At 36.2% G+C, this 25,489-nt stretch overlaps 1 protein-coding gene across 1 annotated transcript in view; it reads left to right on the top strand.

The window, feature by feature from the left end:
* The window catches only part of TEX10 (testis expressed 10), a 55,776-nt gene that overhangs the window by 16,266 nt on the left and 14,021 nt on the right, over nucleotides 1–25,489 (top strand). The window contains exons 6-11 of the mRNA XM_060014431.1: nucleotides 4,018–4,256; nucleotides 4,986–5,121; nucleotides 6,627–6,802; nucleotides 8,446–8,623; nucleotides 13,987–14,075; nucleotides 15,596–15,729. Of these exons, the coding sequence (XP_059870414.1) occupies nucleotides 4,018–4,256; nucleotides 4,986–5,121; nucleotides 6,627–6,802; nucleotides 8,446–8,623; nucleotides 13,987–14,075; nucleotides 15,596–15,729 (952 nt within the window). The remainder of the gene's footprint in view (nucleotides 1–4,017; nucleotides 4,257–4,985; nucleotides 5,122–6,626; nucleotides 6,803–8,445; nucleotides 8,624–13,986; nucleotides 14,076–15,595; nucleotides 15,730–25,489) is intronic.

The following is a 25,489-nucleotide window of genomic DNA, read 5'->3' on the forward strand; positions in this document are numbered from 1 at the left end:
TTCTTTTAGAAATACTTTATTATTTTTTAAAAAATTAATTAATTTTTGGCTGTGTTGGGTCTTTGTTTCTGTGCGAGGGCTTTCTCTAGTTGCGGCGAGCGGGGACCACTCTTCATCGCGGTGCGCGGGCCTCTCACTGTTGCGGCCTCTCTTGTTGCGGAGCCCCGGCTCCAGACATGCAGGCTCAGTAGTTGTGGCTCATGGGCCTAGTTGGTCTGTGGCATGTGGGATCTTCCCAGACCAGGGCTCGAACCTGTGTCCCCTGCATTGGCAGGCAGATCCTCAACCACTGTGCCACAGGGAAGCCCAAAATACTTGTTTTTGAAAAGTGAGCTATATTAAACATAGTGGGTAAATAATAGTTCATACAGTATGTGAATGATTACATTTTAGGAAAATGTACTAACAGATAGATTCTTCGTGGGAACCCGAGGATAGAATAAGCCCAGAGAAAGACAGTGCAGTAGGAATTGAGTACAGTCGACCCTTGAACAGCTCTGGGGTTGGGGTGCTGACCCCTCTGTGCAGTGGAAAATCCGCAGAGAACTTTACAGTCAGCCCTTCATATCCTTGGTTCCACATCCTCATATTCAACCAACTGGGGATTGTGTAGTAACTGTAGTTCGTATTTATTGAAAAAAATCTGTGTATAGGTGGTCCCACACAGTTCAGATCCATGTTGTTCAAGGGTTAACTGTACTTAAGCAGAAATCAAAAGGAAATTGACTTGCAGTTTCATCTATAGAAGAAATCTGGGCTTCCTGTAATTGAACAGAAATGTTTGTTAAGGCTAAAAGGAAAGATCATCTGGAACAGTATAAAAGGTTACTTAGTAAAAAGAAATTTGTTGAATGTATTGTACAAGCTTGTTTTGCTTCTTTGCCCTTGGCAGATAGTGCATAATTTTTTATAAATTGAAGGTTTGCGGCAACCCTGCATTGAGCAAGTATGTTGGCGTCATTTTTCTAACAGCATTTGCACACTTCATTCATGTCTCTCTGTCACATTTTGGTAATTCTTGGAATATTTTTAACTTCTTCATTATTATATTTGTTATAGTGATCTGTGATCACTGATCTTTGATGTTACTACTGTGACTCAATGAAGCCACAGATGGTGGTTAGCATTTTTTACCAATAAAGTATTTTTAAATTAAGGTATGTACATTTTTTTAAAGCGTGATGCTATTGCACATTTAATAGACCACAGGTGAGAAATTGCTGTAGTGCCATTTTTCTCCTTTCCTTTAAAGACTCTAACTGAATGTATGTTAGACCTGATTGCTGAATTTTTTACCTATTTCTCTTGTCTTTATCTCATATCTTCCAGGTTTTAATTTTTTAGTTTTGTTCAGTTGTATTCAAACATATATTTGTTGAATTTATTTTCTGTTTTTATTTTTCAGTTTTAGACTTTCTGTGCAGTTATTCCAGCATCATTTGTTGAAAAGACTATCCTTTCTCCATTGGGTTGCTTCTGCTCCTTTGTCTAAGATCATCAGTTGACTATACTTTGTAGGCCTATTTTAGAGCTCTTCCATTAACCTATATTTATCTGTTCTTTCACCAATACCATGCTGTCTTGATTACTGTAGTTGTATAGTAAGTCTTGAAATTGAGTAGTATGAGTCCTCCAACTTTGTTCTGCTTCAGTCTTGGGTAGTCTAGGTTTTTGCCTTTCTGTATAAACTTTAGAATCACTTTGTCGATAACTACAAAATAACTTGCTGGGATTTTGATTGGAATTGCGTTGACTCTACAGATCTAGTTGGGGAAAAATCGTTACTTTGGCTGCTGAGATGATGCAAAACTGGGATTAAGTTTTATGTAAGAGCTGTTTTTACTTCCAGTTCACCTTTACCCTGGAAGGGAGGCCCTTAAGGGTCCAGCTTGAAGTAGGGGTAATATATGAAAGTCCCCATGTTTGGCAGGCCCTGGGCTTTGTTTGACTTTTCCCTGTGAGGCCTCTAAAAGGTTACTTCATTTTTCCAGCCTTTTCTTTGGAATTGGCAGTTGCCCTCAGGTCTTGCTTTATTTTAGATTTGGGGACCCAGTAAGTGTTCATTATCTTGTTAGCTCTTGAATGCTTTTGAGTTGTTAAAAACTATTTCATCCAGCTTTTAAAAGTTATTTTCAGGAAGGGGATTAGTTCTAATTACCTGCTGTGTCATTGAAAATGAGAGTTTCCCCAGTGGCCTGCCTCCCTTATAGAATTGGTGGTCGGCTTATTTTTAGACTTTAAAATTTGGTATAAATTATTGGAGGAGCAGGATGAATTCTCCCAAGTTTGCAGTGTTGACTGAGACCTTCCAGACAGTAATAGATTATGTTGCTTGAGATAAACTTAGGTAGATCTTGGAAAGCTCTACCTTTGTTGAAGAAATGTCGCAATTGAGTTTTTGTGTGGTCTAGTTAGTGTAAAATGTGCCTTGGTTTTGGGCGCTGAGCAGTTTGCCAAAGAGAACCTACTAGTAATTTTGGGTTTGTGGTATAGATTGCTAGTTGTCTGTCTCAACTTTCATTCATTCTCCCCTCTCTTAGTGATGGAATTTCCAGGTTTTAGCTGGGCATATGACTACACAAAATAAAAACTAGATTTCCCAACTTGTTTTGTAGTTAGGAGTGGTCATGTGGGTAATTTCTATTTGAATAGCTCAGACTCTTCCCTCCAGTGTCAGACTTATACATTGAGTTGTTTGATGGCCATCTCTGCCTGGATTTATACCAGAGACACTTTAAGCTCAACATGTTAAAGGTAGAATTTATTTTCTGGATATTTGCTCCTCTCTGCTACTTCATCTCCATTTCCCAGTCAGCAGTGCTAGAACCCTCGATTCTTCCAATCCTCATCATCCCAAAACTCACATACATGTATACATTTAAGCAGACTTCAAATCCAGCTAATTTTTATTCTTCCTAAATGTCCCCCTTTCTCCCAATCTGTACCAACATTGGTTCTTGCACTTGTCGTGTCTTGCCTGTATTGCTCAAATAGACATACAACTGCTTCTTTGTTTAGAGTCTTGTAACTCTGATTTTTTCTTTTCCATCTGCAGCATTATCCACCTGAAACAACTTTTCAACCATGTTACTCCTGTGCCTGCAGAGTTGATTTCAGTGTCCTTAGCCTTCAACTCTTTGTTATCTGGTCCCATTTTACCTTTTTAGGCTCATTTGTCATTCCTAGCCCTACATTTGATCCCCTGATAGCACCAGATTTTTAAAATTTTCCTTCCCATGTATTTGTGGTTCCTTACTACTATGTCCTTGCATGCCTAATCCAGGATTAACTTTTTCTTTTAAAATAAGTTAGTTTGAGGTTTTTAAAAACTTTAATCAACTGTACATGTTTCTGAACATGAAAATAAGTAGACTCTGCTGTTGAATACATTGTAGCCTGAAATAAGTATTTATATCCTAAGTTGCAAATTTTGTTAAGATATTCTATTTAAAGTTTTTTTTTTTGAAATTTCTTTGAAGCTTTGAAAGAAATGTGTTTTATTTGGCTAGAAAAAAGTGATTTTAATATGTGAGTCGTAAAATTAAGTCGTTTCAGAATAGTGCTTATCTGGACCAGTCTCCTATTTCACACATAAGGAAATTGTGGCTGGGAGAAATTATTGTTTCTGTTAAGTCAAACTGAGTTAGAAGCAAAATCAAGGTCTACTGTGACCTCCATCCTAATATAAGTATCTGCTTAAAGAAAATCTTCCAAGTGTGTTGAGGTTTTCAAGTCTTCTTACCTCCAAGTTACATCTAGGATTACCAGGCAATGTTACTTTTTGTGTGAATAGCAGCTTGGGTAATGAACTGAACAATATGCATTCTTTGTGTCTTAACAAGCCTGATTTCATAATGAATGGTTTATTTACAAAACAGTGGCTTTATATTTCCGACTTCTTGGCAGTTTATCCTAGGAGGAACATTTTTTGACCCACTGATTATTTTAAGTATTCTAAGTGAAGCAGGCATGGTAGATATAACACTTAGAGATGTGTGTGTCTTTGTTTGTTTTTAGCATCAAGCATTGCACGATTCTCTCCAATAATGTAGATCATCTCTTACTGAATTTAACACTGTCTGATATCATGGTCTCCCTGGCAAATGCCTCAACTTTGCAGAAGGATTCCAATTGGATAGAAATGATAAGGAAATTTGTAACAGAGACCCTTGAAGATGGCTTTAGGCTAAATAGTAAGCAGCTGAACAGATTGCTTGGGGTCTCATGGAGGTTAATGCAGATACAACCAAACAGAGGTAGGTGTTACTGCTTTGTCCTTATATAAGAGGAGCTCTTATGCATGCTATTTAGAGTCTAGCTTTGAGTTAATGACTTTCAAACATTTCACGTAGTCAAGTTATTTACATTCAAGCCACGAAAGGTAGCTAGCATAATTATAAAGGAATATCTACTTGAACACTGAAATCGTTTATGGCTCAGAGCATCCCTTTCTCAGTGAGTAGGTCCACTCTGAAGTTAATTGGTAGGATTTCTACTAGATTACAGAGTTGGAGTGAAAGGAAGTAGGTGTTATTAAGATGAAATGACAGTGAGTCTAATGATGAAGAAATACTCTCTTCTGATGTAATTTGACTAGAAATTGATGAATCCTGCTTATCTTTTTACCTTTCTTGTAGCTTGAAGTTATGTTGCATTAAGTCAGTTTTTAGTGTGACTTACTAATTCTTTTCATTCAGAAACAGAGCTTTCCTGTTTGGTTTCCAGCTTATCCACCTTTCTAGTCTGGTTTTTGTCATCCCTGCCTAGGTTTGTTGTCTCTTAGGAAAATTTACTCTGTAGTCTCTGGTTGGTTTGACTTTCGTATTAGTCAGGCTATTACTGTAGGATTTTGACAGTAGTCATCAGTTTGTGTCTAAGGTCTGCTTTGTCATAGGAGCAAAGTAAAGTACTTTTGTGCTTTTTAGAATTAGGGGGCTGTTGAAGAAACATTTTTGAATCATATGCAGTTTTTTTCTTTTTTTTAGAGGCTACGGAGTCTCTTATTAAGGCAGTTTATACACTGTATCAGCAGAGAGGCCTTCTCCTTCCAGTTCGGACTCTGTTACTGAAGTTTTTCAGTAAAATCTATCAAAAAGAAGAACTGAGATCTTACAGAGTCAGGTAAAGTTTCCTTTGTTATTTTGCCTTTCTTTTTCTCACCAAGTTATTTTGTAGTCTTTTTAAATAATAGACTAGATGGGGTGATTAAATCTTTGGAGAAATTCACTGTTTATATCCTATTTGGTTGCATTTAAGAAAAGAGAAGAAATTTAATTTTATAAAGAAGCATACATAATAGTGCCAGTAATCTTTGTATGCATAACTGAGCAGATGAAAGTCTCTTTGAGCATATATTTCCACTTGTCCACTTAACAGCTAAAGGGCAGTTGGAACAACCTGTAGCAGCCTCAGCCTTTTCTTTTGCCTCCCATAAAAATTATGGAGGTTTAACCGCTGGTCCTTAGTGACATATTTGAGACATACGGTATAAGAATGAGGGCAGTAGAAGAGAAGGTGTGAAATGGGTGAAGGGGATTAAGAGCTACAGACTTAGTTATAAAGTAAATAAGCCATGGGGATGTAATATATAGCAAAAGGAATAATAATACTGTAATAACTTCGTATGGGGACAAATGGTGACTTATCATGGTGATCATTTGTAATGTATGCATATGTCAAATTATTATGTAGTATATACCTGAAACTAACATATAATACTGTATGTTAGAAATATTTCAGTAGATTTTTAAAAAATGAGGGCAGTAAAAGATGAGAAGGTTTCTGGCTTAGTTTGGTGCTACCAGCTGAAATAGACAACACAAAGAATAGAACTAAGGAATCAGGTTTTTGATATGGTGAGTTTGAGGTTTATTTGGGATAGTCAGGAAGAGGTGTTTGGGTGGAACGTAGAGATTCGGGATACATAGGTGGTTGTTAGAACGTATTTGAGTCTTTACTGTAAGTCAGGTGCTTTTCTTAATCTCTGAATACTCATATTTGAAGTGTAGGTACTATTGGCTTCTGTCTTAACAGAAGGAAACGGATTCTTAGGTTAAATAATCTGGTGAGTGTCATGCAACTAAGGGCAGTGGAACTGAGACTTAAGTTCAGGTCTGTCTGACTACGAAGGTCATGCTTAGTTAAGTCACTAAGGGGGACAGCAAAAGTGATTGCTGTTACCTGAGTAAGGAGACATTAGAGCATTAGCAAGTATATAAAAGAACTGAAATATGAAATAACACAAGTTTGAAGTCATTTAATGTGGGGGCACCCTACACTGAATGCATCAATGACTTAATGTAGTGTAATAATTAACGCTAACTAGTATAAATAGTTCACGAAGAGTTAAGTAGTGTCTGTGTCCTTTAAGATAAAAATACAGTTTACATACTGCCGCAAATCACATGAACTTTTAATATAGTGGGTAAAACTTTAGAAACTGCTATAGCTAAATAAATGATGCTGGCCATCTTGTAGGCTCTCACATGTTTAAATAAGTAAATGTGGTGTTATTGGTAGATGATTTGTCACTTTGTGTGGTGTTTTAAGTTAAAAATACTCTTTGTTTAAATTAATTTCCATTGTCTTTGAAAATTACACTTTATTTCGTTTTTCCTTGACCTTAGGTATCGTAGTAAAGTGTTATCCCGTTGGTTGGCTGGTTTACCATTGCAACTTGCTCATCTTGGCTCCCGAAACCCTGAGCTCTCAACACAGCTTATTGACATTATCCATACCGCTGCAGCACGAGCAAATAAAGAATTACTAAAAAGTTTACAAGTTACTGCTCTCCGAATCTATGGTAAGAGTTTTGTTTAACTATGTAAGTAATAATTGGTCTACCCCAATTTAGGAAAGATGTTTCAAAGGGGGAGCTCTTTAGGTTTGCTTTTCCTTTAAATTATTATAAATTAATTATACCATGGGAAAATTAACAAAACATCAAACAGTAAATTCATTTTCAGTAGTATTATCTATTAGAATAGTTCTAGAAATTAATGGTTATAGACGCTTCTTGCGTTCTTTTTTTAAAATTTATGTATTTTTGTCTGCTTTGGATCTCTGTTGCTCTGTGCGGGCTTTCTCTAGTTGCAGCGAGCAGGGGTTACTCTTCGTTGTGGTGCGTGGGCTTCTCATTGTGGTGGCTTCTCTTGTTGCAAAGCGTGGGCTGTAGGCATGCAGGCTTTAGTAGTTGTGGCTCGTGGGCTCTAGAGTGCAGGCTCAGTAGTTGTGGCGCATGGGCTTAGTTGCTCCGCAGCATGTGGGATCTTCCCAGACCAGGGATTGAACCCGTGTCACCTGCATTGGCAGGCGGATTCTTAACCACTGCGCCACCAGGGAAGCCCCTTAAATTGTCTTTTAAGCCACATATTATTCACAAATTCAAAACTGATCAGGTATTTTTATAAAATTCCTTTGAAGCTTTGGTTGCAAATTTTACTTACTTAACCATAATGGATATCTTGTATGACTTTCATCTATTAATAACCTTCTTTATTCATCACTGAAACTTTCATTTTTTTAAGCAAAAATATCAAGCATACTAGGATATATACATATATATAATTTATATTTATTATTGGGATATAATTCATATACCATAAAATTTGCCATTTTACAATGTACAATTCTTTGATTTTTTAACATAGTCCCATGATTGTGCAATAGTTTTCATTATCTAATTCCAGAATATTTTTATCACCCCCAAAAGAAACTGTACCATTAGTAAGTCCCTCCCTACTTTATCCTTCCCCACCTCCTGGCAACCACTAATCTTCTTTTCTGTCTCTGTGTATTTGCTTATTCTGGACATTTTTTATAGATGGAATTACACAATATGGGTCCTTTGAGTCTGGCTTCTTTCACTTAATATACTGGTTTTATGATTCACCTATGTTATAGCATATATCAGTACTTTATTTCTTTTTAATGTTGAGTAGTACTCCACTGTGTGGATGTACCACTTATATTTATCCATTCATTAGGTGATAGACATTGGTTTGTTTCCACCTTTTGTGGGTAATATTTTAAAATCTGTATTTTTCGGTATTGCTCATATGTGGGGTCGTGTGTATGTGTGTACACAGATAGGTCTTTGGCTTTAAGTCGATATATAATTATCACTGTTTGGCAGAAGTGCTTGTTTTTTACCGTTTCGTGTTGTCTCCAATCCCGTTAACCACATCATAGTTTTTATTTCAAATAACACATTTGAATGTTATGAAATTAATAGAGTGTTAAACATATCTTTAAATAATGATGTATTCAGTGTTTTACTCTAGACAGTATCTTAAGCCATACATACATGCTTTGTGAAACAACTTTTTTCCATGTAATTGATGTATTAGAATTCAACATAACACAGTGAAAATAATCACTTAATCTGGTTTATTAACTCTGGTTTGTATATCTTTTTTAGTTTAACTTATCTTCTTACCCCACTAGATCCACAAGAAGGCACTGTGGTGGTTCTCCCAGCAGAGTCTCAACAGCTTTTGGTCCAGCTTGTATATTTTCTACCCAGTCTGCCTGCTGATTTGCTTTCTCGGTTAAGTCGTTGCTGTATTATGGGAAGACTCAGTTCAAGTTTGGCTGCCATGCTTATCGGGATACTGCACATGAGGTAGCATGCTCAAGTGAGCTGTATTTTAAGTGTATAATCTTCCCCCCCACCCTCTGTCCTTTTACTGGCAATTCATGAACTATAGAGGCTTTTTAAAATACTGCTCCTCCCTTCATTTGCTCTTAATGCAACAGTTAAAACTGTCGATACTATTATTAGACAGAGGAAGTTCATTACAGTAAGACTTTCACATTTTTGTTTAGTGACTTGTGTAGGAGGATTGGAACAAGGGTTAAAATTATCAAAAGTATGCAGTAAGAAACCATAAACAAGACCAAAAGACAACCCTCAGAATGGGAGAAAATATTTGCAAATGAAGCAACTGACAAAGGATTAATTTCCAAAATTTACAAGCAGCTCATGCAGCTCAATAACAAAAAAACAAACAACCCAATCCAAAAATGGGCAGAAGACCTAAATAGACATTTCTCCAAAGAAGATATACAGGCTGCCAACAAACACATGAAAGAATGCTCAACATCATTAATCATTAGAGAAATGCAAATCAAAACTACAATGAGATATCATCTCACACCAGTCAGAATGGCCATCATCAAAAAATCTAGAAACAATAAATGCTGGAGAGGGTGTGGAGAAAAGGGAACACTCCTGCACTGCTGGTGGGAATGTGAATTGGTACAGCCACTATGGAGAACAGTATGGAGGTTCCTTAAAAAACTACAAATAGAACTACCATATGACCCAGCAATCCCACTACTGGGCATGTACCCTGAGAAAACCATAATTCAAAAAGAGTCATGTACCAAAATGTTCATTGCAGCTCTATTTACAATAGCCCGGAGATGGAAACAACCTAAGTGTCCATCATCGGATGAATGGATAAAGAAGATGTGGCACATATATACAATGGAATATTACTCAGCCATAAAAAGAAACGAAATTGAGCTATTTGTAATGAGGTGGATAGACCTAGAGTCTGTCATACAGAGTGAAGTCAGAAAGAGAAAGACAAATACCGTATGCTAACACATATATATGGAATTTAAGAAAAAAAAATGTCATGAAGAACCTAGGGGTAAGACAGGAATAAAGACACAGACCTACTGGAGAGTGGACTTGAGGATATGGGGAGGGGGAAGGGTGAGCTGTGACAAAGCGAGAGAGAGGCATGGACATATATACACTACCAAACGTAAGGTAGATAGCTAGTGGGAAGCAGCCACATAGCACAGGGAGATCAGCTCAGTGCTTTGTGACCACCTAGAGGGGTGGGATAGGGAGGGTGGGAGGGAGGGAGACGCAAGAGGGAAGAGATATGGGAACATATGTATATGTATAACTGATTCACTTTGTTATAAAGCAGAAACTAACACACCATTGTAAAGCAATTATACCCCAATAAAGATGTTAAAAAAAAAAAGTATGCAGTAAGGGGATCAGTGGCAGGTGAGAGTACTGTGCTTAAAACCTTTGTTTTGGTGTTACGAAATGGCAGTACAGACCTTCCTTTCTGGAAGCGAGCTCAGAATTTAATGGAGCTGACGAAATAAATAAGTTTGTAGACTCAGACAAGGAATCACTTGAAATATCTGTGTGTGTGTGTGTGTGTGGCAAAATATACATAGCATAAAACTTACCATTTTAACCAGTTTTAGGTATACAGTTAAAACTGTTCAGTGGCGTTAAGTACATTCATATTGTTGTGCAACCAACACCACTATTCATCTCCAGAACTTTTCATCGTCCCAAACTGAAACTCTGTACTAATCATTTCCCCTTCCCCCAGCCCCCGTTTACCACTATTTTATCTTCATGATTTTGATTATTTTAGGTAACCTCATATAAATGGAATCATACAATATTTTCCTTTTGTGTTTTGCTTATGTCACTCAGTGTAACTTTTCAGGGTTCATCCATATTGTAGCATGTTTCACGGTTTCCTTTTTTAAGTCTGAATATTCAATATTCCATTGTATTCCATTATACCACATTTTGTTTATTCATCTGTTGATGGACTCTTGGTTGTTTCTACCCTTTGGCTATGGTGAATAATGCTGCTGTGAACACTGGTGTACAGATACCTGTTTGACTCCTTTTAATTCTTTTGGCTATATACCCAGAAGTGGAATTGCCAGATCATATGGTAATCTGTTTAATTTTTCAAGGAACTGCCATACTGTTTTCCATAGTGACTGTACCATTTTACTCTGAAAGGTCTTATAACTAATAGTGTTTCGTATTGCGAGTGTTCAGAATATTCTTAAAAATTCCATGTCTGTATCAGGTGTGGTACTTTAGTATTCAGCAATATTTGTTAATGATTGTGGCCTATGGACAGGGTCTGATACGGTTTTAGGCAGAACTGAAAATTTAAAGACTAGCTTCCTTGTGGCTTCTTGTACAGATCCCCATCCCAGTTCAGTAGGAGTAGCTCACGTTATTAGTAGATTTTCTTTAGCTTTGTTTGCCAGTCTCTTCATACCAGTATAGGACATACGTTTGAGTGTTGTCACCTAGAGTGTGCTTCATAACTGATAACATTTCCTTTTAGCAAAAGAGAGCTGTTTGCAATGTGTTGTTTGTGTGTGAAAATTCAAGGTTTATTTCTGTGTTCATGTGCATTAAAGAAAGACTTGGTCTTAATTTGAAGTACTCTAAACAAGTTTCCCATGTTTTCCTTTCTTAGAAATTAAAAAACAAAACAAAAAAAACAAAGCCCTGCTCTTTGTCTAGTGCAGCACTTAATGCTAGGCCTTTAAAGAAATATTATTTCTTTTCTTATAACTTAAGTGGTTTCAAGTTAATAAAACTTCCAGTGGAGGGCACTGTTCCTTTGATATAACTATTGGAGGCTCTGTTTTAACATTCATTTAAAAGCACCTTTTGAACACTTCTTGAAATTGATTCTCTTTGGAAGCTATATTTAATATCTTTATCAGTTATGACTGACTTATGCTTAGTAACTTTTGTCAAGGATTTTTTCAAAAGTTTTTTTACTTTTTGTGGATTTGTGGTGAGTGTTGAGAAAATCTATTAATTTACAAATACTGGTCATAGGGGTTTATAATTATTAAGAGCAGAATGTCATTGTAGTTAAAAGTCCACTAAGTTAAATTTTGCTTTTTAGTATTTGCACAGAGTCTGTTAGTAGACTTCTCTTTCTATAGATGTATTGTTCCTATTCAAATTAATCTCTCTTAAAAAAAAAAACAAAATTGGAACTTTTCAACTTTCTCAGGCCAGTGGCATTATTATTGTATCACTTTTCCTAGATTTAGAATTTAAGAATATTTCCTTAGAAATAACCTGGGTTATTCCATATGTTTAGTTTTCTCTTCAAAATACCCCTTTCTGTCCCTGATCATGACTATAAACTAGCCAGCTTTTTCATTATCTCCCACCTGTACTATTACAGCAAGTAGTCTTGCTTCTTAGTCCCATCTATTTTGTGCATTGTTGCCAGATTAATTTTCCTGAAATGTTCCTTTAATTTCTGTTTTTCATGTTACATTAATTGGACTGTGAGATCTAGTTCACTTCAGGTACTGTTCTGTTGCTCTGCTGTCTCTATCTGAGAGACTTTAAGAGCAGGTTACCAGCAAAGAATATCCGTGTGTTCCATGTGTGAAAAACTCATCAGCTAAAAAACCATTGGTCTTCATTTTGTCTTTTAAAAAGTGTACTTAGAATTCCTGCTCCTACCTTTTTTACCATCTACTCAGAGCTTTTTGAGTTTGATTTTTTTCCCCCATCTGTGTTGTTCTACTGGCCTTTACTCATTCCTTATCCTCTCTGCTCCTAGTTTATTTACAGCTGGGTTGGGGAACATAAGACGTAAATGTGGAAAGGTAATGTACACTGTTAGATAAAAATATCAGAGAAGGGAGAAGTTCTTGGACTGAGAAATTTGGCTTGGTTTTTTTTTTTTTTTTTTTTTTTTTTGCGGTACGCGGGCCTCTCCCGTTACGGAGCACAGGCTCCAGACATGCAGGCTCAGCGGCCATGGCTCACGGGCCTAGCCGCTCTGCGGCATGTGGGATCTTCCCAGACCGGGGCACGAACCCGTGTCCCCTGCATTGGCAGGCGGACTCTGAACCGCTGCGCCACCAGGGAAGCCCCTGGCTTGGTTTTTAAGTAGGGTGAATATGTGAGCTGGACTGCCAGGAACAGTTCTAGTTTACTTCTTTTGTCCCAGCATGTTTAGTAATAGCATCCCCTTTTACTCTCAGAAGTGTTCTGGCTTGGATAGTATATATATTCATCATAGTTTTAAGGACAGCGTGATATATTGCTTGTCTTTTGTCCAAACTAGACTCTTAAATGGATTTCCTACCCCCTTTAGCCACTGGATGGCACATTTTTCACTGGGTTCAAGAGGATATTAGTTTGTTTTCTAATCATCATTTTGTACTCCTTTCCACTGAGCATCTCTGATATAGACTCTTAGCTTGCGATATTCCCTCCATAGCCCTTTGCTTATTGTGAGAATGATAATCAGAAGAGTGTTTCCATTATTTTTAACTCCCCAACTTTTAAGAATGTTAATAAATACAATTATTTCATAGGTAAAAAATTTTTAGTGCTTTTAGTTGAATTAGAAATTCCTAATTTTGTGTGACATTTATTCAGATTTCTGTGATAAAAATTAGTAATCTCAGCTTGTTGGATCTGATCATTCTCAGCTTTTTTTTTTTTTTTTTGCTATATCCATGGTTGACATTTGCTCTATTCCTTCTTAGACTTACCTTGAAGAGAGTTTTTAAAGGAGTCACTGGAAACTGATCTTATAGCAGGAACCAACTAATCCTCATTTAATGAGAAGCTGCTGTACATTTAGCTCTTCCCTGGAGTCCCCTACCAGTACTTCAGCCACAATATTGTGAAGTAGACCTAGTTACAACTTCGAAAAGAATAGGAACACATAGTTATCTTAGAGTGGCTTTAAATTGAAGTATTCTTTGCCTAATTAAGATACTTTTGCTTAGGTAGGAAGCAGGAACTTGTTTAAACTTAACTCATTTATGTAAGCAAGGTAAGACTTTATAAAAATCAAGCAGTAAATACATAGCAGCTGAACATACTACTGAAAAGGAAAACTTTATCTTGGCTCCTTGAGTCTGATTTTCAAGTGGTGTGGAAAATTTTTTAAGTTTGTATGATATTTGTGGACCAATTATGCTTTTCAGTGAAACTTTACATAAATATAAATAAGTTAGAAGTTATATTTTCCATATTGTGGTACTTGAACCCTTATATATAAAGTTAATACGTACTGTGGGTTTTGTTTAAAATATTAAATTAGACTTGTTTTCAATAAAGAAAAATGGTTATATATACTGTGCTTTATTCTTGAGTCTTCAAGTGGTCACTTCTCGTAATAGTTCTCCCATTGTTTATTATAGATCATCGTTTTCTGGATGGAAGTCTTCAGTTAAAGACTGGTTGATGAGTGATGTGGACTATTTCAGCTTCTTATTTTCAACACTTACAGGTAACCACATTGATCTGCCGAGTTAAGGAAAGGAAAAAAGCCTAGTATGAAGATTCTTCTGAGATTTACTCTCATACCTGTTTGGCTCTAAGTTTTGAACCCCATTGCATACTTGAAAAAGTTGATGAACAGAATATCCATTTTAAACATGTTTGAAATGTTTAACATGATAGGAAGGATATCAGATTTCAATTAGCCATTTTTTGCATTCCATTGACCTCAAAGCAAAATTAGTAAAATGAGTCTAGAAATGTTATAAGTTCGATTTCTAAGTATTATTACTATTGTTTTAAATGATATACTGTCTCAGTATTTTTGTTTTGTACTTGGATGATGAAGATGAGAATCTTTGAAATTTTCTGAAGACTTGAAATTTGGAGACTTAATATGTTAAGTCAGAATCCAAAAAAATCTTGACAGGTTCTGATAAGCAAGATAAATATTATGTAAAAGATAAAAGTAGACTCCTACAAGTTTATTTGATAGTTTTGGATGTACACATTTGCGATGGAGGTGAAGGCTTTATGTTTTAATAGTAGTACTGGTCAGAAGGTTTAGTGGTTTTAGGAAACTCATTAGGAATCAGTAGTGCGGTGTGGCTTCCAAACTAGATGATGACTCTCTAGGGCGTGTTCACGGAAATATAGTTATCTGAAAACATGAAAGCAGGTAGCTAGGGTCAGACCACATTGCAAGTATTCTGATCATTCCAAGAGTTATCTTTCAGGAGGGACTTTGGCACGTTGTCTGTATAGGTCAGGCCAAGTGTAATAGAGGTGGTAAGAGAATCAGAAATTTTATTATGTAAGGTATGGTTGAAGGAACTGCATTATTGAAAAAAAAGACTTAGGAGGGATGGAGTAGTTTTAAAACATTTGAAGGGCTATCATGTAAGAGAATATAGAGTTTGGTATATGTATGAATGAGTATATTATTTTACTTGTTCAATAGCTTTTTTAAACCTACCATTAATTAGAACGATGATGCCTTTCACAGGCACCTTTATTTAAGTAAAGGTGGTAATGCCCCCAATATTAGGGGTAAAACCTGTTTCTTGCTATATTATAGATTGAGTCAGGTTACATCCTTTGTGAACATAATTATATGAATTTTACTACATTACATTACATTGCTAGCATTTTATTTTTAAAAATACTATACATGAAATACAGAAATTCAGAGGAGACAAGGTAGCTTAAAGAAGAATTTAACTTGAAGATACATGTCATCTGTTTTTAAAAAATTAATAAAGAATGTCACAGGCTTCCCTGGTGGTGCAGTGGTTGAGAGTCCGCCTGCCGATGCAGGGGACACGGGTTTGTGCCCCGATCCGGGAAGATCCCACATGCCGCGGAGCGGCTAGGCCCGTGAGCCATGGCTGCTGAGCCTGTGCGTCCGGAGCCTGTGCTCCGCAACGGGAGAGGCCACACAGTGAGAGGCCCGCGTACCGCAAAAAAAAAAAAAAAAGTCACTTGCCTTGTGATTTATTTATTTATTGGCTTTCTTTATACCCAAATTAGGGTTTTCAAAAGAGGAGCTGACTTGGCTTCAGAGCCTTCGAGGAGTTCCTCATGTCATCCAGACACAGCTTTCCCCTGTGCTGCTTTACCTTACTGACTTGGATCAATTTTTACACCATTGGGACGTAACAGAGGTAATTGTCCATTTTAAAAGAAACTCGTAATTATTAGAATTCAGTTAATCAACCACCAACAGTTGCTGTATGTTAGGGTTGCCTTGTGTAAGATACTTTCAGAGATTCAGAGTAGTATAAAACACAATCCATGTTCTGAAAGTGCTTGTGATCCTTGGATAGAAGATTTATGTTTCTAAAAGAGTATTTTCATTATAAGTTATGCCAATACAATAGAATAAATTAGCAGTTTGAACGATAGAGACAAATTTATTTTCTCTTGTCTAGCATAGGGAAGAAAGGATGGATCCATCTATGGAAAAGAGGAAAGGCTTCATAGAAAAGGAAGAATTTGACTTAGGTATTGAAGGATGAATAAGAGTTAGTGTAGGATTTGGTATCCTGAAGGTGGGTTTTTCTAATCAGAAAAGATTATTTGGCATTTCCTTTGGTTTTAAGAATTAGTATATAGTTTAGCAGAGTTAAATTTTAAACCCTAATTTCTCCTTAAATTTTTAAGTTCAACTTACAAATCTTATTTTTTAGATAAATATAGTAAATTTAAAGGGAGACTTTGATTATATTTTATTCCTTTTACAAACTGTTTAAAACTTTAAAACTGTTTAAATAACTTAATATATTCACTATTCGTCAAGTAGTTCAGTTTTTTGACAAACCTTCACAAATGTTACAGTAAATCTTAAATATCTAATAAATTTATATAAGTATGATAAATCTTAATATCTTTAAGTTTCGGTACTGTTTGTAGTGAAATTCAAATTAAAACCACAAGTCTAAATTAATTATTGATATGTTTTAAATTGGAATTACAGGGCTGATCTTTTACCCTAATAGTCAAAATTGTCTTCTGTGTTACAAATATGTAAAAACATCCTAACTGTTAATACTAAGGATTTGAGTCTCTAAAAACATGTATCTATTAGTTAATTTCTGTTTATTTCTTCAGTTTGTTTTTTTGCATTGGAAAGGTACTTGCCCAGTAGGAATGTCATTGTGTCATCCCAAATAATTGTGGTTTGAACCTTGCAAATTCTGAGGTTATGTTCTCTGCTGGCCAGTTTTTTTTTAATGATTCAGAAGGTTTTTGGTTAGGACACTGACTATATTCTTTTCTTGTAACTCCTAATTGCTAGGCCATAAGCCTTTTTTTTTTTTTTTTTAAACTGCTTTGTCAGTGTTCTCAACAAGGTAGTCTCTAGAACCTACATCTATTTTGTTGCGATACCAATTGATTTTATTAAAATCAACTGATCTATTTACTACTTCTTTCATTCTGTTCCTGAATACTCTTCATTTTCTTCCTGTCCCTTAGGGCTGTACCTTTTGTAGATGTTTAACACATTTCTCTCATGGTTTTGTTTGACTCTGATCACAATACTTAGGTCATGCCAATGACACTTTGTTCTTTTTATTACCCTGGTGCCTATATATATGAACATATATAGGCTCTCAAAAATTAGTGGATTTTAAAAAGTGAAAAATAATGAATTGGGTAACCAACCTAATTATTTAATATCTAAAATTTTATATTAATCCATAGTAAGTGAAGAGAGCTAAGAAAGACTGAGATTGAGGCCTTGAATACTACAGTGGGGGGGCTTCCCTTGGTGGCGCAGTGGTTGAGAGTCCGCCTGCCGATGCAGGGGACACGGGTTTGTGCCCCGGTCTGGGAAGATCTCACATGCCGCGGAGCGGCTAGGCCCGTGAGTCATGGCCGCTGAGCCTGTGCGTCCGGAGCCTGTGCTCCGCAATGGGAGAGGCCACAACAGTGAGAGGCCCACGTACCGCAAAAAAAAAAAAAAAAAAAAAATACTGCATTGGGAAGTTTAGTTTTGCCAACAGTAGTATTGGTAGTTGTTTTGTAGGACAGACTGTTTCTAATGTTTTAAAACTGTATCATGCTGTATTGGAAAAACCATTGTATGGGGATAAGTGGGCCCCAGATTCCCGGCATAGCTTTGTTAGTGTCTAGTTTGGTAACTTGGACAACTCCATTAATCTTTCTATGACAATTAAATTATCTGTGTAAAGCCAAGACACAATTGTCATGAAAATGTGATCAGTTATATTTCTGAGTGTACATTTGGCAAAAACATGTATTAAACTTCAAGGTTGCTGTCTTTGAAATGTTAAGACATACATTAGGAAAAATCTGAAAGTTTTGGTTTTAGTTTTTGAAGTTCTTAAGTGAAGATTTCAGTTTTATTTTGGATAAAATTTGCCATATTTAAGTTGGCCTCTTCATGTGAAGTTACTTGAAATATATAGTTTTTGACAGCCTTAGTATAAAAATTTATTTTTCTAGTTTTTTTTTTGGAGTATTATCACAAAGTACAATTTAGAAGAATAGAAGGATAATAGTAAAAAGTGTTCCTCCATTCCCTATCTCCCAGCCATCTGTTTTCCCTCCCTAGTTTCTAAATGTAGTCTTTTTTTTTTCTTAATTTTTATTGGAGTATAGTTGCTTTACACTGTTGTGTTAGTTTCTGCTGTACAGTAAAGTGAATCAGTTATACGTATACATATATCCCCTCTTTTTTAGATTTCCTTCCCGTTTAGGTCACCACAGAGCATTGAGTAGAGTTCCCTGTGCTATACAGTAGGTTCTCATTAGTTATCTAGTTTATACACAGTAGTGTATATATGTCAATCCCAATCTCCCAATTCATCCCACCCTTCCTCCCCACCTTGGTATCCCTAAGTTTGTTCTCTACATCTGTGTCTTTGTTTCTGCTTTGCCAATAAGTTCATCTGTACCATTTTTCTAGATTCCACATAAAGCAATATTATATATTTGTTTTTCTGACTTACTTCACTCTGTATGACAGTCTCTAGGTCTATGCGTGTCTGTGTAAGTGGCACTATTTTGTTCCTTTTTATGGTTAAGTAATGTTCCATTGTATACGTGTACCACATCTTCTTTATCCATTCCTCTGTTGATGGACATTTAGGTTGCTTCCGTGTCCTGGCTATCGTAAATAGTGCTGCAGTGAACATTGGGGTGCATGTATCTTTTTGAATTATGGCTTTCTCCAGCTATGTGCCCAGGAGTGGTATTGCTGGGTCATATGGTAGTTCTGTTTTTAGTTTTTTGAGGAACCCCCATATTGTTCTCCATAGTGGCTGTACCAATTTACATTCCCACCAACAGTGTGAAGGGTTTCCTTCACATCCTTTCCAGCATTTATCATTTCTAGGTCTTTTGATGATGGCCATTCTGACTGGTGTTAGGTGATACCTCATCTAAATGTATTCTTTTAGGTAACTTCTGTGTCGTCACAAATGATTACATGTATTCTTTTGGTTTTCTCCTTTTATAGAAATAACATAGCTCTGTACACTGATTTGGATCACGCAGTTTTTACTTAGTATATATATATATATTTTTTTTTTAATTTCTTAATATTTTATTTATTTACTTATTTACTTACTTTTGGCTGCATCAGGTCTTTGTTGCTGTGCATGGGCTTTCTCTGGTTGTGGCGAGCGGGGGCTGCTCTTTGCTGCAGTGCACAGGCTTCTCACTGCAGTGGCTTCTCTTGTTGCGGAGCATGGGCTCAAGGCACACGGGCTTCAGTAGTTGTGGCACACAGGCTCAGTAGTGGCTCGCGGGCTCTAGAGCGCAGGCTCAGTAGTTGTGGTGCACAGGCTTAGTTGCTCTGCGGCATGTGGGATCTTCCTGGACCGGGGCTCGAACCCCTGTCCCCTGCATTGGCAGGCCGATTCTTAACCACCGTGCCACCAGGGAAGTCCCACACTTAGTATATTTGCGATCATTTCTTCTGAAAGAATTGTATGACATTGCCATTACTGATGGAAATAGTAATTAACAGGGAAAGATCACAAAGGGAAAAGGAATCTCTAGACAGAGATACTGTTTCCAAATGGAGATGTCTATTCCAGAGCCAATGAAAGGTTTTAAGGTTAATTTTATTTGTGATTTATAAAATTTTGAATGGTTTTAAAAGTTATTTTTTAACTAAGTTCTGAAGGATAATAATAAAACATTAATCTAGTTTAAGAAATAGAATGTTTTTCATTATTTTTGAAACTCCTATGTGCTTTTCCCCTCTCCCTTTAGAGTAACACTGTCTTAAATATTATCATACTCTTGCTCCTTTATAGTTTTACCATATTAGCATGTAATTCCAAACCATATTGTTTAGTTTTACATGTCATTGAACTTTTTAAAAGTGAAATATTTTTTAGTAATTTCCTTTTTTTTCATTCAGTATACTAAGATACCCATGTTAATGTGTAAGCAGTTGTTCATTCTTTTTCATTGCTATGTAGCATTCCATTGTAATCAGATATCATGATTGATTGTTTTTCATAGTTTCAGTATTTTTAATCATTCCATTTTTATCTCCACTTTTGTCATGTTAGCTTTGCCGCTTATGTTTTTAACCATTTGCTCTTCAAGTTAATACAACCTGCCTTCTATACTGTACCGCTTCATGCCATAATGTAGTGTGTAATGACGTGTGAGGTTATTATTTTTGTTTCTCTGTATGTAATGTGTGTTTTTTTCTCTACATGCTTGTTTTACAAGTTTTAGAGATTTTTCCTTTTATCACATTTTTTCCAGCAGTTTGATTATATTAATACCTTTTTTCAATGCTTTGAAATGTCAAATGAGTAATTTTGTTCTCTTTTATTTTTAAACTATTTGCAGAGACAACACAAAATTATATAATGTTACGTTTATTTTAACCTACACTTCTTCCTTCATAAGGTTACTTGTCTAAACATTTCACTAACATTGTGCAATTTTAAACTCAGAAAAAGAACAAAGTTACAAGTGTGACAATTTATCAGGAATAGATTAAGTGACAGCTGTAACTAGAATCAGAATTAGATTATTTTAATAATTCCAGGAAGAGTATAATTTACAAAATACATTTGAATGATGTTAGGAAGATAGCAGGAGGAATTATTTGCTTAGTCAAATAATTTCTTTCACTTAGTAATATTTATTTAAGGTTCCTCCATGTGTTTTCATGACTTCATAGCTTATTTCCTTTTAGCACTGAATAATATTCCATTGTCTGGTTATATCAGTTTATCCATTTACCTACTGAAGGACATCTTGATTACTTTCAGATTTTGGCAGTTGTGAATAAAGCTGCTATAAATATCTGTGTGTAGGTTTTTGTGTAGACATAAGATTTCAACTCCTTTAGTTAAATACTAAGGAGAGCAGTTGCTGGATCATATGGTAAGAGTGTATTTAATATTGTAAAAAACCACCAAACATATTTCCAAAGTGCTGTACCATTTTGTATTTCCACCAGCAGTAAATGAGAGTTTCTGTTGCCCCACATCCTTGCTAGTATTTGGTATTGTCAGTCTTCCAGATTTTGGTCATTCTAATAGGTGTGTAGTGGTATCTCATAATTGTTTTAATTTGCGTTTCCCTGATAGCATGATGTGGAATGTTTTTTCATATGCTTATTTGCCATGTGTCTTCTTTGGTGAGGTGTCTGTTAAGGTCTTTGGCTGATGTTAAAATTAGGTTATTTTCTTATTGTTGGATTTTAAGAGTTCTTTGAATATTTTGGATTTTTTCCTACTCTGTGGCTTATCCTTTCAGGCTCTTGACATTGTCTTTCACAAAACAAAACTTTTTAATTTTAATGACATCCAACTTCAACTTATCGGTTATTTCATTCATGCATTGTGCCTTTAGTGTTGTATCTAAAAAGTCATCATACTCAGGGTCATCTACATTTTTCCTCCTGTGTTATCTTCTAAGAGTTTTATAGTTTTGTGTTTTACATTTAGGTCTGTTGGGATGCATTTTGAGTTAATTTTTGTGAAGGGTTGAAGGTCTGTGTCTAGATTCATTTTTTTTTCATATGGATGTCCAGTTATTACAGCACCATTTGTTGAAAAGACAATCTTTTGCTCCATTGTCAAAGATCAGTTGACTATGTGGGTCTCTTTCTGTTCCATGTATTTATTTATCCTTTTGCCAGTAGCACACTATTTTGATTACTGTAGCTTTATAGTAATTTTTGAAATTGGTGAGTGTCAGTCCTTCAAATTGTTCTTCTCCTTCAATATATATTGGCTATTCTGGGTCTTTTGCCCCTTTGTATAAACTTTAGAATCAGTTCATGGATCTCCACAAGATGACTTGGTAAGATTTTGGTTGGATTTATGTTGAATGTATAGATCATGTTGGGAAGAACTGACATCTTGACAATATTGAGTCTTCCTATCCATGAACATGGAATATCCTCCATTTATTTAGTTCTTTGATTTTGTTCATCAGAGTTTTTTAGTTTTCTTCATATAGACCATATATATTTTATTAGATTTATACCTAAATATTTCATTTTTGGGGGTGCTAATGTAAATCGTATTATGTTTTTAATTTCAAATTCCCTTTGTTCATTGCTGATATTTAGGGAAGCAGTTTGACTTTTATGTATTAATGCTGTGTCCTGCAACCTTGCTATAATTGATTGTTTCAGATTTTCTACAGAGATGACCATGTGATCTGTGAACAAAGACCACCCAATGAATTTTAAATTTTAGATAATGGGTTTTTTTTAACATATTTATTGGAGTATAACTGCTTTATAATGGTGTGTTTCTGCTTTATAACAAAGTGAATCAGTTATATATATACATATATCCCCATATCTCTTCCCTCTTGCGTCTCCCTCCCACCCTCCCCATCCCACCCCTCTAGGTGGTCACAAAGCACCGGAGCTGATCTCCCTGTGCTATGCGGCTGCTTCCCACTAGCTATCTGTTTTACATTTGGTAGTGTATATATGTCCATGCCACTCTCTCACTTTGTCCCAACTTACCCTTCCCCCTCTCCATATCCTCAAGTCCATTCTCTAGTAGGTCTGTATCTGATAATGGGTTTTTTAATCTCAACTTTTTTGGTTCATCTTCTGTTTCTCTTACATTCATTTTTCTTTAACTACTTGAATATATTTATAATAGTTGTTTTAAAGTTCTTGCCTGCTAATTCCGTCATCTCTTTTGATTGCTTTTTCCCCTGGTTATGTGGCACATTTTCATGTTTTTAGCATGTCTAGTAGTTTTTGAGTGTATATTGGACAATGGAAATTTTATGTGGTGGATTTTGTTGTTTTCTAAAGAGTGTTTTGCTTTGTTCTGGCAGGCAGTCAAGTTACTTGAGTTATCACCTTTATCCTTTAGTGTCTTGTTTTTACATTTTGTTGGGGTGGTTTATTAGAGCAAGTAACCTTTACTAAGGCAAGGATCAGCAAACTACAGCCCTGTAGGACAAATCTTGGTGGCCCTATTTTTGTGCCATCCTTGAGCTAAGAGCAGGGTTTACTTTTTTTTTTTTTTAATATTTATTTATTTATTTACGCTGTGCCGGGTCTTAGTTGTGGCATGCAGGATCTTTTTTAGTTGCGGCATGTGGACTTCCTAGTTGTGGCAGGCGAACTCTTAGTTGTGGCGTGCATGCAGGATCTAGTTCCCTGACCAGGGATTGAACCCAGGCCTCTTGCATTAGGAGTGCGGAGTCTTACCCACTGGACCACCAGGGAAGTCCCTGTTTACATTTTTTTGACAGTTGTTAAAACAGAAAAAAACGCAAGAATATGTGGCAGAATCTGTATGTGACCTGCAAAGCCTAAAATATTTACTCTTTGGCCTTTTATAGAAAAAGTTTGCTAACTCCTGCCCTAGTGCTACTTTAGCCCTACTATTAATAGGTTCTCTTTCTGAGTATCATCTGAATGACCTGGTTGTTCTATGAAGACACTCCATGCTGGCTGGTTAGAACTCAAACACCTCTCTTCCCTGTTTGAGCTTTGGGAATTCTTTTGCTCACAACTCTGCTGCTTCTTTGGCCATGTGGAATTTCATCACCTTGTGCGTGTACAGCTTTTATTCATCAACATATCTGAGGAGACTGGAGCTGTCTCTCAGGCAAAGAGGATAAGAATTTGGCTTTGTCAAATGGCCCCTCTTGGAGGACAGAGAATCTATTCAACCTTTTGACCATCCTGCTGAGCTGAATTGAGAAAATAGGAGACTCAAGAGGCCTGTGAGGGGCCTGATCCCCTCCAGCATTTCCCAGATTCTTAAGCTGCAAAAGCAGAGGGGCTTAAAAGCTAAGCCAGTAACCTCTGTGACTCATGGTCCTAAGGAAACAATGATTAGTTTAAGTTGCTGGCCTGGAAGTGGGTTGGGTCTTCAGTGTACACATAAGCTCTCATTGCAGACTCTTTTTTTTCTTTTAATTTTATTTATTTATTTTTGGCTGCATTGGGTCTTCGTTGCTGTGTGTGGGCTTTCTCTAGTTGCAGCGAGCGGGGGCTACTCTTTATTGCGGTGCACGGGCTTCTCATTGCGGTGGCTCCTCTTGTTGTGGAGCACGGGCTCTAGGCACTCGGGCTTCAGTAGTTGTGGCTCTAGAGAGTAGACTAAGTAGTCGTGGCACACGGGCTTAGTTGCTCTGTGGCATATGGGATCTTCCCGGACCAGGGATTGGACCCGGGTCCCCTGCATTGGCAGGTGGATTCTTAACCACTGTGCCACCAGGGGAGCCCCTCATTGCAGACTCTTAAAGGCTGTACCTTAGTAATGGGGACACACACATACATAACATGAATATAGATTAAAGGAGAATTTCACGAAACAATTGCTGAGGACCTCTGAAAACATTGGAAACCATAAAACATTACTGAGAGATATTAAAGATGACCTAAATACATGCAGGGATATATAATGTTCATGGATTGGGAGACTCCAATATTGTACAAATAATAGCTCTCTAAATTAATCTATAGTACAGATTCAGTGTAATCCAGATCAAAATTAGAGCAAATGTTTTTGTGGAAATTGAAAAGGTGATTCTAAAATTTATATTGAAATACAGACGAACAAGAATAACAAAGTGTTGAATAAAAATAAAGCCAGAGGGCTTGTGCTATCAAATATCTATTACAAAGCCATGGTAATTAAGCAGTTGGGATAATAGGAAAAAGCAAGTGGGGCACAAAAGGACTCTGAACACAAACATGCTTCCAATACTAGGGAACTCTTGGGTGGTCTTTAGAGGCAGCTTGGTTGAAGTGAGTTTGTTCCCCCCACAAAGCATGTATGTAAAGAAATACTGGGGTAAGGAAAGAGCCCCAGAATAGAGGCAGGTTGTCTATCTCTTTCTTACCGTTTTTATTATTCATTGATAATAGTTGAGACATGGCCAACGGGAAAGGTAAAATGTAATCTGCCAAAGGTAAATTTGACGACACTTTCTTAGAACAGTTGAGCCCTGTTTTGTAGTGTGAGTATATGGAAATTTTCATTCTGTAAATATATTCCGTGATGTAATTTTATTGGGAAGTGAAAGAATCTCTAAATCTGAATTTTAGTATTTTAATAATTACAATTTCTTTCTTTTACTTGCTCTTTTTTAACATTTTAATATAGCAATAAAATGATTTTATAAAAAGTGTTAGGTGCATGACATTTCTGTTTATTTCCTGATAAAATTAGGTAGAAAATACTTCAATGTAGAAATTAAATGTACAGAACCTTCTTAAGAAAAATGAAGTTTTATATTTTTAAAAAACCCTTAATTTCCACATTGTACTAAATTAGCATGCCTGTTCTGGAATTGTGCAGTGTGAGGTCAGGGTTCTGAAGTATGCAAGTTTTTGTTAACACTGTAATTGCAGAAGTGAGGATTGCCTGTATTTGTGTATGTTTATGTGTGTGTATACATCTATGTGTTTATATTTTTATTTACTTTTATTTT

This window comes from Delphinus delphis, chromosome 6, assembly GCF_949987515.2.
Source record: "Delphinus delphis chromosome 6, mDelDel1.2, whole genome shotgun sequence".
NCBI lineage: Eukaryota > Metazoa > Chordata > Mammalia > Artiodactyla > Delphinidae > Delphinus > Delphinus delphis.